The 14,107-nt window shown below is 39.4% G+C and overlaps 2 protein-coding genes across 2 annotated transcripts; one reads left to right on the forward strand and one right to left on the reverse strand.

Annotated features, from left to right (window-relative positions):
- The first annotated feature begins 122 nt into the window (after positions 1–122).
- Positions 123–3,085, forward strand: trappc4 (trafficking protein particle complex subunit 4). Its single transcript, XM_061972661.1, has 5 exons — positions 123–334; positions 2,252–2,426; positions 2,500–2,603; positions 2,668–2,794; positions 2,859–3,085. Exons 1-5 carry the CDS (start codon positions 160–162, stop codon positions 2,935–2,937), a joined length of 660 nt encoding a protein of 219 aa, XP_061828645.1. The 5' UTR covers positions 123–159; the 3' UTR covers positions 2,938–3,085.
- A 53-nt stretch (positions 3,086–3,138) lies between these two features.
- On the reverse strand, positions 3,139–13,937 carry slc37a4a (solute carrier family 37 member 4a). Its single transcript, XM_061972660.1, has 8 exons — positions 13,036–13,937; positions 12,725–12,957; positions 7,708–7,951; positions 7,298–7,456; positions 4,051–4,136; positions 3,830–3,943; positions 3,629–3,767; positions 3,139–3,552 (listed from the first exon to the last, which is right to left on the reverse strand). Exons 1-8 carry the CDS (start codon positions 13,181–13,183, stop codon positions 3,386–3,388), a joined length of 1,290 nt encoding a protein of 429 aa, XP_061828644.1. The 5' UTR covers positions 13,184–13,937; the 3' UTR covers positions 3,139–3,385.
- Between the last annotated feature and the right edge of the window lie 170 nt (positions 13,938–14,107).

Here is a 14,107-nt window from a genome sequence, read left to right on the forward strand (position 1 = left end):
ATCATATTTTATTATTTTGTTTGACGAATATCAGCCAGGCACTCAACTCGGTAAAAACATTTTTTTAATTAAATAAATAAAATAAAAAGACAGAGTTTTTACACGTGTTGCCGTCACGTGACTACTTCGGTCAGCTGACGCGCTGGAGACGTCGTAAAGATGGTGATCTTCAGTGTGTATGTAGTCAACAAGGCTGGGGGATTAATTTACCAATATGACAACTACGTGCCGAGGTCGGAGGCGGAGAAGACGTTTAGTTACCCTTTAGACTTGGTGCTCAAGCATCACGACGAGAAGGTGATCGTGTCGTTCGGACAGAGGGACGGCATCAGAGGTAGTGCATTTTAGACGTTAGCATGCTAGCTGCCATGTTAGCATGTCAATATGGTCACAGTATGTTAAAGTATATGCATTATTTGGGAATTAATGGTTTGTCTGCAGACTGATTTAGATATACAGTGGTAAATATTGGATTTATACCGCCAGAATCAGAAGTATTGATTAGGGCTGCACGATTTTAAGGAAAAAAACCTAATTGCGATCCTTTAAAATCGCGATTCGAAATTGTTATATAGTATACATAAATAAAAATGCATATAACTGCGAAAATAACTAGTGAAGAAAGTAATGTTACTTTTAGACTGCCAGTCAACATATTCACACACAGAGCAGGCCTGGGCAAATATTTTGACTCGGCGGCCAAATTTAGTGAAAAAAATGTGTCTGGGGGCCAGTATTTCTATTTTTAGGAGCATTAATACAAAACCTCCCAATAATGTCTGATGGAAAGCTAAAAACGTTATGACAGACCGCCTTAAAAAACGGAATGGAATTGTAAATTTTTTTACTGAATGAAACACCCAGAAAGTACATGTCAAGAATGTGGGATTTACAATTTTAACTATGAACGATAAAACACTGAATTCTGACAACATATGAACGTCACACCCCCTCTTGCTCGACATATTTTACAATCAAGCGAAACGCCCAAAAATGCAACAAACACAGCAAAATATGTAAAGGGTAAAAAAAAAACCCACCTACAATCTGATATATCACTAAGCTTTAGAACTTCTGGTAAAAATCTCCTTCCGCGTCTGTCCCTGACACCCGCATTTCTGGAAACGCTCCCCACCCACACTGCTTGGTGCCTGGTCTGAGCTGCTGTGCCTTAGATTACCATAGTTACAAGTACAAAATGCAAAAGCGCAGATTCTAGCCATTGAAATACTGTGTATAGTTCAAGACTTATGGTCATTTTAAAATATTACTGCACATCACAGTGGCAGCTACAGTTTTCCATCTTAAAGATCTAAAAAAGATGATGTGGGAATATCCGGCGGTCCAGATTGAAAAGCTTAACGGGCCTTAATTTGCCCAGGTCTGCATTAGAGCAATATGCAATAATTTACTCTCAAAAATGTTTGGCTTTATGCAGACAGACACATAGCTTGTGTCTACATCATGCTCTTTAACTGAATAAATAATACATAAAAAACTATACAGTGTTAACATTGTTATGTAATCATAATATGTAACAATAAAGCAGGTAACCATTTAAAAGGATATTCGCTTTTATTTCTCATTACTGCCAAATTGTTTACCATTGTCCTGTAATAAGAAGGTAAATAACGTTATCCTAAATAAATAAACAAAAAAATAAAATGGACTCCCATTTTTGTTTGCAAAGAATTAAAATAAATATTGAACATCTTAAAGTCCATTTTTTCCCAGTTGAAAGAATGAGGTTGGACGTTTTGTTTATTGCCATCATGTAATCACAACATTCTTTCTTGTTCGTCCGTGTTGATGGGCATATATCGCCCATCCAATCTGAAGCTAAAATAATACCACAGCGGGACATTTGGCTTTGAAATCATATTTTTTTTCCTGCTAATTTATGTTACTTTGTGGAACTTCTCACTTGGGAGTCACAAGACTCACTGTCTGCGCTTCCTGTGTGTGTAAAGCTGACGCCCCGCTCTCCGCCCAGTGAGACAAAGATTGTGGATGGCTGAAAAGAGGGCTCACTGCGTTCAGTTAATTTTACTGTTCAATAAACACCCTTAGGGACAAACAAACGCGAGGCTCAACGATTCTGATTGGCCAACATGTCTGTCACGCAAATGCCAATGACGGCAGAGAAGGAAAAAACGAAACCTCAGCCTCTTTTGTTTAATAATCGCACTAATTAAAACCTTAATGTCGATTAATTGTGCAGCCATAGTATTAATGTAATGTCACCTCCTAGTGGGCCATGCAGTGCTGTCCATCAATGGGATTGATGTGGTGGGAAAGAGCACAGCAGATGGGAAGGACATCCTGGAATACTTGAAAGATCCTGCAAACTATCCAGTGTCGATCCGATTCGGACGAGCCCGGCTGAGCTCCAATGAGAAACTGATGCTCGCGTCTATGTTCCACTCGTAGGTTGAACTCTATTCACCTTTATCTGAACTTTATTTCTTCCACTAGTGTGCCATCTTTGCTTTCTCCCAGGTTGTTTGCTATCGGATCACAGCTATCTCCTGAAGTCGGCAGCTCAGGGATCGAGATGCTTGAAACAGATGTCTTCAAGTTGCACTGCTTCCAGACTCTTACAGGTGTTGGATGGAACCAACATCTAACATAGGTTGACTTCAATGTTAAACTTCATCGTCTTTGCAGGAATTAAGTTCATAGTGCTGGCAGACCCTCGACAAGCAGGCATTGACGCTCTGCTGAGGAAAGTCTATGAGATCTATGCAGATTTTGCCCTCAAAAATCCATTCTACTCTCTAGAGATGCCAATCAGGTAAACACATTTATGTTTTTAGGTTTGCTTCAGTTACTCATTTAAAATGTAATGTCCTCCTCAGATGTGAACTGTTTGATCAGAACCTGAAGGGCGCACTAGAAGTTGCAGAGAAGGCAGGAAACTTTGGAGCCGGATCTTAAGAGGAAAGCAAAACATGAATTGTTACTTTTGCTACTGGTGTATAAATGATGGTTGTTTGCATTTTGTGTGGAACATGCAAAGACCATGTTGTAAATACTTCCAACGCCTTCTTTTGTAAATATATGAATAAACCCACATGTATTTCAAGTGTGGTGCTTGATTGTGTCCAAGCTCATAAGAACACTGAAAATGACAGAAAATATGTTATAAATGTAATTTATTCAAGTTTTGGATTGTGTTAAAAATAAGGGTTATAACACTTGAGGAAACACTTGTTATTGGTATGTCATTTTCCCTTGTGTAATTATATATAGCACTTTTGGATTTCAAAAAAATACTTAGAGATTTTTTAAAATGCTGAAAATACTACTGTGGTGTATACAAAAATACGAGTTAAAAAGTACAATGAAAGCTTCACATTTTTATCCTTTGGCAATTGACGGTATCTCAGTCGGACTTCTTGGATACTTGACCCATCTTGGTTTTGACATTACGCAGCAGGAAAAAGCCGATAGCCGCGCCGCCACAGGCGATTTCTGCCACCCAGAAGGCCGTTTCCCAGCCATGATGCTTGGCGATGGTGCTGAACGGAAGCCCCGAGAGGAAGCCGCCAACTGAGAAAAGGGAAGAAAACACTTTGGGTCGAAATCTGCTTGCATTTTAAAGATGACCAACAACCGATGCACTTACTGTTTGCCATGAGAGCGACAATAGCATGTGACGTCCCGCAGTAGTTGGACGGAGCACTCTCATTGGCTATAACCCCAAACAAGGCGATTGGCCCATAGGAGGAGAAACCAAAAGCAGCCCCCAAACTGAGGATCCACACCTTCAAGGCAGGGATTATATCAGTTCTTTTCATTTATTTATTTATGTCTCGTCATGAATTACCTTTGGACTCTCTGGAGTGACGGTGATTCTGAACAAATACATGGACACAAACATCCCAGCCATCATGAGGATCAGGACAAAGTGGCGAGGATTGCCGTAGGTTCTCATGCCTTGCTGCACAGAAAAGGAGGGTTTACTGGTTGGACAATCATCGGAGTACCACAACATTATACTTTTTAGTCCTTCATTCATTGTGTTCTCTTTGCGAGATGCAAACTCACTTTGGCCACAGCTTTGTCAGAGAGGTAACCTGCTGCCAGGCTGCCTAACAGCCCTCCCACCTCCAGGGCGCTCATGTATGAGCTGCCTATAAAGAAGAAATAAGTCAATCAGACATAGCAACACACTGATAGTGAAGAAAAACACACGTTGGACCTCCAAAATGTAATATGCATGTACTGTGTTTTTAATTATTAGTAAATCAATAAGGTACTTTCAGAAAATTACGACATTCAAATTTATTACACTAATGGGCAACAATGTAAAAAAAAAAACATTACTGTAATTGTTTGTATACTTTTTGTAGTTTTTAAAGATTTAAATAAAAATAGCCATATGCTTTGCAATGACCTACTTCTTTTGTCCAAATCATCTTAAATCTGCTATGATACACTAAAAAATATATAAATAACATTTATTAGGTGCTTAACATGCACACACGCCGTGTGACAACTGAGGCTGCAACTAATTTTTTTTTTTTTTTAATACTAGACAAGTCAGCGATTATTTTCTCAAATAGTCAACTCGTCAAACGTTTATTGCTTATGATCTGTGTCCACATTGGAATTTGACGCCGAGTCCGCAACTTGATTTTAACTCATTTTTAAAACCTACTATAGTTAACTCAACTGTAACAAATGAAACACATTACTGAGAAACGAATGGTTGTGCATTATTACCGTATTTTTTGGACTATAAGTCGCAGGTTTTTTTTCATAGTTTGGCCGGGGGTGCAACTTATACTCAGGAGCGACTTATGTGTGAAATTATTAACACATTACCGTCCATCCATCCATTTTCTACCGCTTATTCCCTTCGGGGTCGCGGGGGGGAACACATTACCGTAAAATATCAAATAATATTATTTAGCTCATTCACGTAAGAGACTAGACGTATAAGATTTCATGGGATTTAGCGATTAAGAGTGACAGATGGTTTGGTAAACATATAGCATGTTCTATATATTATAGTTATTTCAATGACTCTTACCTAAATATGTTACGTTAACATACCAGGCACGTTCTCAGTTGGTTATTTATGCCTCATATAACGTACACTTATTCAGCCTGTTGTTCACTATTCTTTATTTATTTTAAATTGCCTTTCAAATGTCTATTCTTGGTGTTGGCTTTTATCAAATACATTTCCCCCAGAAAATGCGACTTATACTCCAGTGCGACTTATATATGTTTTTTTCCTCCTGTTTTATGTGTTTTCGGCCGGTGCGACTTATACTCCGGAGCGACTTATACTCCGAAAAATACGGTACACAAAATATATAAACTATTGCTGTTATGAATATTTTTAATCAGATCAATCACACTTTTGAATTTGTATTAATCATGATTAATCACAGGGTTATTAGTAGCTTGCATAATTTAAATTGGAACTTTAAAAAAACTATTTGGACAAACTAAAAATAAAAATTATATTTGGACACAAATACAATTTCATTGTCAATGTCATACAAAAACATTTTACAACTTTTTACTTGAATGCAAATCATTTAGTTGCTTAAAACTTGCTAACAGTTTAATATAAAGTTCAGTCAGGGTTTATTTAGAAGAGACATTTTCCAGAGAGCACAACAGTCAGAGTTTCCTCACCGCCTTTCTGGTAACAATCCGCTGTTAAGGTAAAAGAGCATGTATGCTTGAAAACAATTGCAAGATTAATCTTAGTGATTACCTACAAGTTGTTTGGCTAAGTGAACACAAAGTACCAAAGCACAAAGAGTTGGCAACCGGGCGCGATGTCAATTGCAACTCAGGTACCGTAACATGGTACCGTTAGACTTGATGTGAATCAGTGCCTGGTAGAACCAGCGGGATCTGGTCGGTGCCAAAAAAAGTATCGGATTCGGCTCCCATCTCTAACTACTGTGCAGCACTTTGTGAAATGTTTACTGCTTTTGAATTGTGCTACATCAGGGGTCTGCAACCTTTACTATCAAAAGAGACATTTTGCCACCTCTTACACGAAAGAAAAATAGTATAGAGCCGAAAAATCCTAACACAGCTTATAAACTTTTAAAAGTTGACATCTTTTTTATTTTACAGGAAAAGCAATCTGTCCATGTGAAATTAAACTTTTTCCCCCTTTCTCTTTTGGCAAGCATTCATGGTTTGCTCACCCAAGGAGTTGCACACTCCAGAAGCTCAACTGACACAGGCTGCCAGTCTCTTTTACTTGCCTTCTTTGCGCCTCAGGATACAGCCTGTGGGCATTCAAGGCCTCACGGACAGTCGGAAATTATAGAACTTTAAAAACAAATAAAAAACTTTTCTCACTCCGGGGTAAAAACAAATCTTAAGGAGCCACAGCAATGAGGCAGAAGAGCCAGAGCTGCGGGTTGCAGAGCCCCGTTAGTCGATTGGATTATAATCGATGTTATTATAGCTGACATCGAAATATATTTGTACATATCCTATTTGCTGATGTTTCATCTATTGTTGTTATTGTTGTGTTTGCTGTTGTTGTTGTTGTCGTCGTCTCTCTGTCTTATCCCTCTCTTGTCCCCACAATTTTCCCCCCGGTCTTTCTTTTTTTCTCTTTCTATCCCCTCCTGACCGGCTGCACCAAATAATAATATAAATCCATTTAATAAAGTCAAATACAAATACGGCAACAAGAGAAGTATTCCACACTTCTCTTTTGTAAAGTAAATTTGTACAGCGGATATGGGCATCTCTATCAACAATATGATTTGCCTGAGAAGCTGGACAGGACAAAAAATGAAAATAAATAGCTGACGTTGATTAATTGTTGCAGTTTTACACACAACCAATCAGTGGCGCTTTAGCAATAATTGCCGTCTAATGAGACAGATGCTGAAATGTTTTAGCTAATGACAACACAGTAAATGCGGGACTTAAAGGGGAACATTATCACAATTTCAGAAGGGTTAAAACCATTTAAAATCAGTTCCCAGTGGCTTATTTTATTTTTCAAAATTTTACCCATCACGCAATATCCCTAAAAAAAGCTTCAAAGTGCCTGATTTTAACCATCGTTATATACACCCGTCCATTTTTCCTGTCCCAAGTCACAGCAAAGAGGAGTAATGTGTGTCGACTTAGTTAATCAAATTGTTTTTTATACGTTACATGAAGTGGACATTACTGAGATTGAGATCGTAACGGGTATAAAAAGTACTAGATAATGTAATCGTGATACTAATGTTGTTTGTTACTTTATATTGTTTATTAGGTCACCCAGTCATGTATTTTTCCCCTCCACATTGCATACCCATGAGTGTAGACTGTCCTTTGTCCTGTATGAGAAACAGCTGGCCCCAGTCAGTGCAGGCCGTCTTCACCCCAAACACCACCAGGTAGGACACTGACAGCAGCCACAGGTACGGAGAGAGCAGGAACTCCGACAGAGTGCTCTCATCACTAGAGGAGTCTGAAAGAGGACACAGGCAGAAGAATAATGGCTGCAGAATAAAGTCTAGGTGGGTCGGACCGCTATTTGTTATCATCAGAGCGCCACACAGGGGGACATGCAAGGCGCATGCAGGGTACAAAGTCCACACACTTGTCGACCTTTAGTCACAAGCGGTGCAAAACAGTTGTCACATATATGTATGAGAACCGTTTGCAAAAGTCAAAGACAGTCCAGCTGACCGGATAATGTCACCTTCTTATTCAGCTCACCTCCTTTGCTTTTCTTCGCTGCTACTCCTACATTGGGCAGCCCCACATCTCTGGGCTCATTCTTGATGACCAGCAGGCATACAAAGGAGACGGCCACACAGATGAGTCCGGACACGGCCAGTATGGTCCTCCAGCTGTAGGTCTGGGCCAGCACGGTGGCGATGATGGGGCCCAGGCTGCCGGCCAGATTCATGCTGCAGGACAGGACCGCCCACCATGTTCCGAACTCAGAGGGCTCGAACCACTGAGAGAAAACAGTGAAATGGTGTCATTAGTGGTACCCGTGCCAAGGTTCAGTTCAAAACTTGGGAGACAAACATTCTTGCAGCAAACTCTTAAAAACACCAGAGGGTTTCTGTTTGAGGACCACTGTAAACACAATGGCAGATACTTGCATTGACATTTCAAACTTGCTAGCAAACGTAGAACACTGGGGCACAAACTTGTGATTTACATAACTGAGGTGTTCCTCAAGGCACCCCTTTAAGTCCTCTCCTTTTTGGCAGTTACAAATGTTTTAATAATCGGATTTATGTACCGGTACTGTAACTAAGGTGTTTCTGTAGCTTGGTTACTTCAGATGCTGTCAGAAGGGCCATAACTAGGATTGGACAAATACCGGGGTCAAAAATTGGTTGTCTAAGAGGAACTTTGAAAGACTGAAATCATGGGTATCCCAGCACCATATAAATGATATTACCTTCAGCAACACAATGAATTTCCAGAATAACAAAAGCTTTAATTGAGCTGTAAGTATCACTCATCTAACATCTTTGATAATCAGCATGATTTTGCAAAAGTCCACTTTTTTAGCAACATCCTGACGTTTAACATATTAAACAATTTTAACATCATTAAAACATACATTTAAAGAAAATACCAAGTTTTTAAACACGACCAGGGTTTGAACCCAAGATCCTGTGCATGACACTGCAAGTACAAATGACGTCTGCCACGGAGCCATCGAAAGTAGACAAATAAATTTAGGCCAGGATACGTTTGGGGTAAAATATTATATGAAGCGCCTTGTCATTCAGTAATTTACATTTGAAGGTAATTTTTTTTGTCACCTAAACAAATACAGAGGACATGACCTCGGTGTCCTCAATGGTAGTTACGGCCACGGCTGTCAGTATTATTTTGCTCAACTTATTTAGTCATGCTAGGAGTGTTCGCCAAGGCTCCATTTTAGGTCCCCTCTATTTCATAATTTGGGCTATTCAACTAGTGGTCTGTGAGTTTAGTTGAAAAAACTTGTGACAGACTCACATTTTTTGCAGAAGGTCCTTAAAAACAGCAGTGCGCTCCTGCAACTCGAACAAAAATATCTACTGTAAAGGACGTTGGTTCTCCGGAATATACAAAATTAGACTAATAGCCCTTACCTTTCTTACCCCCAAAACTATTAAATTTAATATCCCTGGTGTGGAGGGTGTGAAATTAATGAATTAAGTCACTTTAGGATGTTAGTTTTTAATAAACACACATTTCTGCTTATAAATGGTATATATTTGTAAGGGAATCACAACTTACTTAACTATTCATTTATGAGAACATTATTTGTAAATGTATTTACTCATTTGTGCGTATATTTGTTCATGTTACAGATTGACACAGAAAGTGAACCAATAGATATGTCAGAAATTGCCATGAAACGGAAAAGGGGTAAATAAAGTCTGCTTCTTCCTACTCCTTTTTGGACATATGGAAATAGATGAGGCACCATATTGTAACTATATGCATGTTCGAAACAAATTAAGGATGTCGTTGTGGCTTGTGCAGCCCTTTGAGACACGCGTGATTTAGGGCTATATAAGTAAACATTGATTGATTGATTGATTGATTGATAATACCATTACCAAATCTATTGTTATTTTACAGTGTACAATTTGATGGATAACTCCCTTTGAAATCATAAGTCAAGCAGATATTTAAGTATTTCTTTTCATATTAACAAAAACAGTTTGTAATATATGATAGTCTTAATATTTGTTGCATTATTAAATAATGTTCAAGTTGAAAAAATATGCAATTAAATGCAGTACATGTATTTTTTTCTGTCAAAAAGGAAAGAACAAATACATTTAGTAAGAAAATAAGTACTATATTGACGCATATTATATATAAAATGACTTGGTGGGCCTTGAGTTTGACACCTGCGGTCTACATGCAGAAAATAATAAAAAGAACTGCAAACTCAGAAGCTGTTTCTGGTCATTTGCATCTCAGTAAGGTAACCAAAATATTAAAACCTCATACAAATTAAAACCTCTGACAATTACTATCTTGTATTGATTGTGCAGGCATGCCTAATGTTGTGGAAGGTAACTGCATGCTTCCTCAGGGACTGAAAATGCTTTAAAGCAGTGGTCTCCAACCACCGGGCCGCGGCCCGGTACCGGTCCGTGGATCGATTGGTACCGGTCCACACAAGAATAAAAAATAAATAAATAAAATAAATAAAAATGTTTTTCTCTGTGTGTTTTTTTTTTATTATTAAATCAACATAAAAAACACAAGATACACTTACAATTAGTGCGCCAACCCAAAAAAACCTCCCTCACACAAAAGGGTTGTTTCTTTCTGTTATTAATATTTCTGGTTCCTACATTATATATCAATATAGATCAATACAGTCTGCAGGGATACAGTCCGTAAGCACACATGATTGTATTTTTTTATGCCAAAAAAAAACACCACCACCACCACCTACCCCCCGGTCCGTGGGACATATTTTCAAGCGTTGACCGGTCCGCAGTTACAAAAAGGTTGGAAACCACTGATTTAGAGTGATGTGATAATCAAACACTCTAGAACAGTGGTCCCCAACCACCAGGCCGCGCCCTGGAACCGGTCCGTGGATCGATTGTTACCGGACCGCACATGAATTAAAAAAAAAATAAAAAATTACTATATATATATTTTTTTTAATTAAATCAACATAAAAAAAACACAAGATACACTTACAACTAGTGCATCAACCCAAAAAACCTCCCTCCCCCATTTACACTCATTCGCACAAAAGGGTTGTTTCTTTCTGTTATTAATATTTCTGGTTCCTACATTATATATCAATATAAATCAGGGGTCGGGAACCTTTTTGGCTGAGAGAGCCATGAAAGCCAAATGTTTTAAAATGTATTTCCGTGAGCGCCATATGATACATTTTTTAACACTGAATACAACTAAATGCGTGCATTTTTAAGTAAGACCAACATTTTTAGAGTATAATAAGTCTCTCAGTCTTTGTAATAGCATTGTTATTCTGAAGCTAACCAATAATAAATAAAATACCCCTTACCATTAATGCGACTTCTTGAACAGGTGCGGTAGAAAACGGATGGATGGATTAAAATGCATGAGAATGTTTTATATTTTGAACGTTATTTTTAACACTGTGATTACCAGCGGAATTATTCAGTACTTATCCTGTTAAGTAATGTCAGCTAAGATTTATCTGAGAGCCAGTTGCAGTCATCAAAAGAGCCACATCTGGCTCTAGAGCCATAAGTTCCCTACCCCTGATATAGATCAATACAGTCTGCAGGGATACAGTCCGTAAGCACACATGATTGTACTTTTTTATGACAAACCCCCCCGGTCCGTGGGACAAATTTTCAAGCGTTGACCGGTCCGCAGTTACAAAAAGGTTGGGGACCACTGCTTTAAAGGGGAACATTATCACAATTTCAGAATTGTTAAAACCATTAAAAATCAGTTCCCAGTGGCTTATTATATTTTTCGAAGTTTTTTTCAAAATTTTACCCATCATGCAATATCCCTAAAAAAAAGCTTCAAAGTGCCTGATTTTAACCACCCGTCCATTTTCCTGTGACGTCACATAGTGAAGCCAACACAAACAAACATGGCGGAAAGAACAGCAAGCTATAGCGACATTAGCTCGGATTCAGACTCGGATTTCAGCGGCTTAAGCGATTCAACAGATTACGCATGTATTGAAACGGATGGTTGTAGTGTGGAGGCAGGTAGCGAAAACGAAATTGAAGAAGAAATTGAAGCTATTGAGCCATATCGGGTTGAACCGTATGCAAGCGAAACCGACGAAAACGACACAACAGCCAGCGACACAGGAGAAAGCGAGGACGAATTCGGCGATTGCCTTCTAACCAACGATTGGTATGTGTTTGTTTGGCATTAAAGGAAACTAACAACTAAGAACTAGGTTTACAGCATATGAAATACATTTGGCAACAACATGCACTTTGAGAGTGCAGACAGCCCAATTTTCATCAATTAATATATTCTGCAGACATACCCTCATGTCAGCAAGCCAGGGAAGCTAGAGTCGATATTCTTCTCTTGATCATCTTGGGACGGTATGAGCCAAGACATCCAGGGGGGTTTAGCTCGCTCGTCTGCGGGAACAAACTGCCGCCATTGCTTGCCGTGCTACCGAGGTCCTTTGTCCCTGAATTGCTCACACACTCCGGCAGATTCAATGAGGGTCTGGCGGCAGATTTCTTTGACTTTATCGTTGGAAATGCATCTGCTTTGAGTGTCGCAGGATATCCACACATTCTTGCCATCTCTGTCGTAGCATAGCTTTCGTCGGTAAAGTGTGCGGAACAAACGTCCAATTTCTTGCCACTTTCGCATCTTTGGGCCACTGGTGCAACTTGAATCCGTCCCTGTTCGTGTTGTTACACCCTCCGACAACACACCAACGAGGCATGATGTCTCCAAGGTACGGAAAACAGTCGAAAAAACGGAAAATAACAGAGCTGTTTTGACCCGGTGTTTGAGAAGATGGCGGATTGCTTCCCGATGCGACGTCACATTGTGACGTCATCGCTCCGAGAGCGATTATTAGAAAGGCGTTCACCCATTTAGAGTTCGGAAATCGGTTAAAAAAATATATGGTCTTTTTTCTGCAACATCAAGGTATATAATGACGCTTACATAGGTCTGGTGATAATGTTCCCCTTTAAAGTAAATAACAATAATGAGATTGTATGGCGCATGAACAATTTACAGTATATGTGTGATGCTGGGCTACCTTGCGCAGCACCCGTCCACAGGGAGGCCATCCAAGACCCTGGCCCAGTCCGTTGAAGAACCACAATGCAGAGAAGACGGCCACGGTGGACGACCAGGAGAAGACCACGTTGATGCCTCCCACCGTCAACAGGCCAATGGAGAAGAGCCAACGTGCACTGATTTGGTCTGAGAGCACGCCGCTGATGAACTTACTGATAGCGTATGCCAGAGACTGGCTGCTGGTTATCATGCCTGACAGTGAAAACAGGACACAGAAAACCTTTTAAAATGGCAAAACGTGCACAAGTTGAGAATGATGATGAAGCATACCCAGGTCATCCTTATCCAGCTTGATTTCCTGCATCAGCGAAGGCATCACAAAAGAGAATGTTTTCCTGTTAAAGTAGTAAAGAGTGTAGCCAACAAACATGGCCAAAAATATAGTAGTCCGATAGTATCCATAGTTTGCTCTAGCCATGGCTGCTGTCTTATTGTTATTCCCACGGTATTCAAAAAAAATGAGAGGGGAATCCTGGGAACAGCAGACAGAGGTCTGCTGTTTGTGAACTTTGCTTCAGGATGCACAGTGTAGCAACAGCAGCTGCTTGCAACTGAGGGCTGGTTGTAATCTGCACAAGTTAATAGTCAACTCCCAAAGTGCATACATGATTTAATCTGGCACCTATCCTAAACCAAGCATGTGGTTTGTAACATGAATCGAATCAAGGCAGAATGTTGTCCCTTTAAGGCAACCAAATTATAAACAATATCCTAAACGATAAACAACATTGGATGTTTTCTCCATTGTTTGGCACAAGTGCAAGCCCTACTTATGAGGTTAATCATTTACTGCTATTTGCTTGACCACTGTTGCTGGTAGTGAATAAAACGAAATTAACAGATGTATCAAAATGTTTCTCCTCACTGTTTACGATTAGAAATAATTATCGCTAACAGAATGAAGTTTACGATTACGCTTCCGGGTCACGTGAGCCAATCAGCGCCGCATGTTCGTGACGACAAGGAAAGTGAGACGAACAAATGTATTCCACCAGATACACTAATAAAGGTCGAGTTAATAATGAACACAACAATAGCAGCAAAAAAATGATAGTGTTTCGGCTTTCATGAAAAACGACATAAAATAGGGTTAGGGTCAATAAATTGCTACAACTCATAGAACGTTTTACTCATCTGTTTGTGTTGCCCAGCCTATTTCTTCTTCGTTCTCATATCAAACGGGAGGACGTTCAACTAACACTAGTACAGCATTGCCATCTAGTGGTTGCTGAAAATAATGCATACGCCAGAACGACTGTACAATTGCAAAAAATATATATAATAAAAAGTTAAAAGGGTAGATCGCTGAGAAGCCCAATTTTTTGAAACACATTTATTTTAA

This window comes from Nerophis lumbriciformis, linkage group LG17 (genome assembly GCF_033978685.3).
Source record: "Nerophis lumbriciformis linkage group LG17, RoL_Nlum_v2.1, whole genome shotgun sequence".
Lineage (NCBI taxonomy): Eukaryota > Metazoa > Chordata > Actinopteri > Syngnathiformes > Syngnathidae > Nerophis > Nerophis lumbriciformis.

Coding starts and splice junctions, on each gene's coding strand:
- trappc4 (XM_061972661.1), top strand. CDS start 160: ATGGTGATCTTCAGTGTGTATGTAGTCAACAAGGCTGGGGGATTAATT. Junction 335..2,251: donor ACAGAGGGACGGCATCAGAG/GTAGTGCATTTT, acceptor GTCACCTCCTAG/TGGGCCATGCAGTGCTGTCC. Junction 2,795..2,858: donor TCTCTAGAGATGCCAATCAG/GTAAACACATTT, acceptor TGTCCTCCTCAG/ATGTGAACTGTTTGATCAGA.
- slc37a4a (XM_061972660.1), bottom strand. CDS start 13,183: ATGGCTAGAGCAAACTATGGATACTATCGGACTACTATATTTTTGGCC. Junction 12,958..13,035: donor GCTGGATAAGGATGACCTGG/GTATGCTTCATC, acceptor TTTCACTGTCAG/GCATGATAACCAGCAGCCAG. Junction 4,137..7,297: donor AGGACAGTCTACACTCATGG/GTATGCAATGTG, acceptor TCTTCTTTATAG/GCAGCTCATACATGAGCGCC.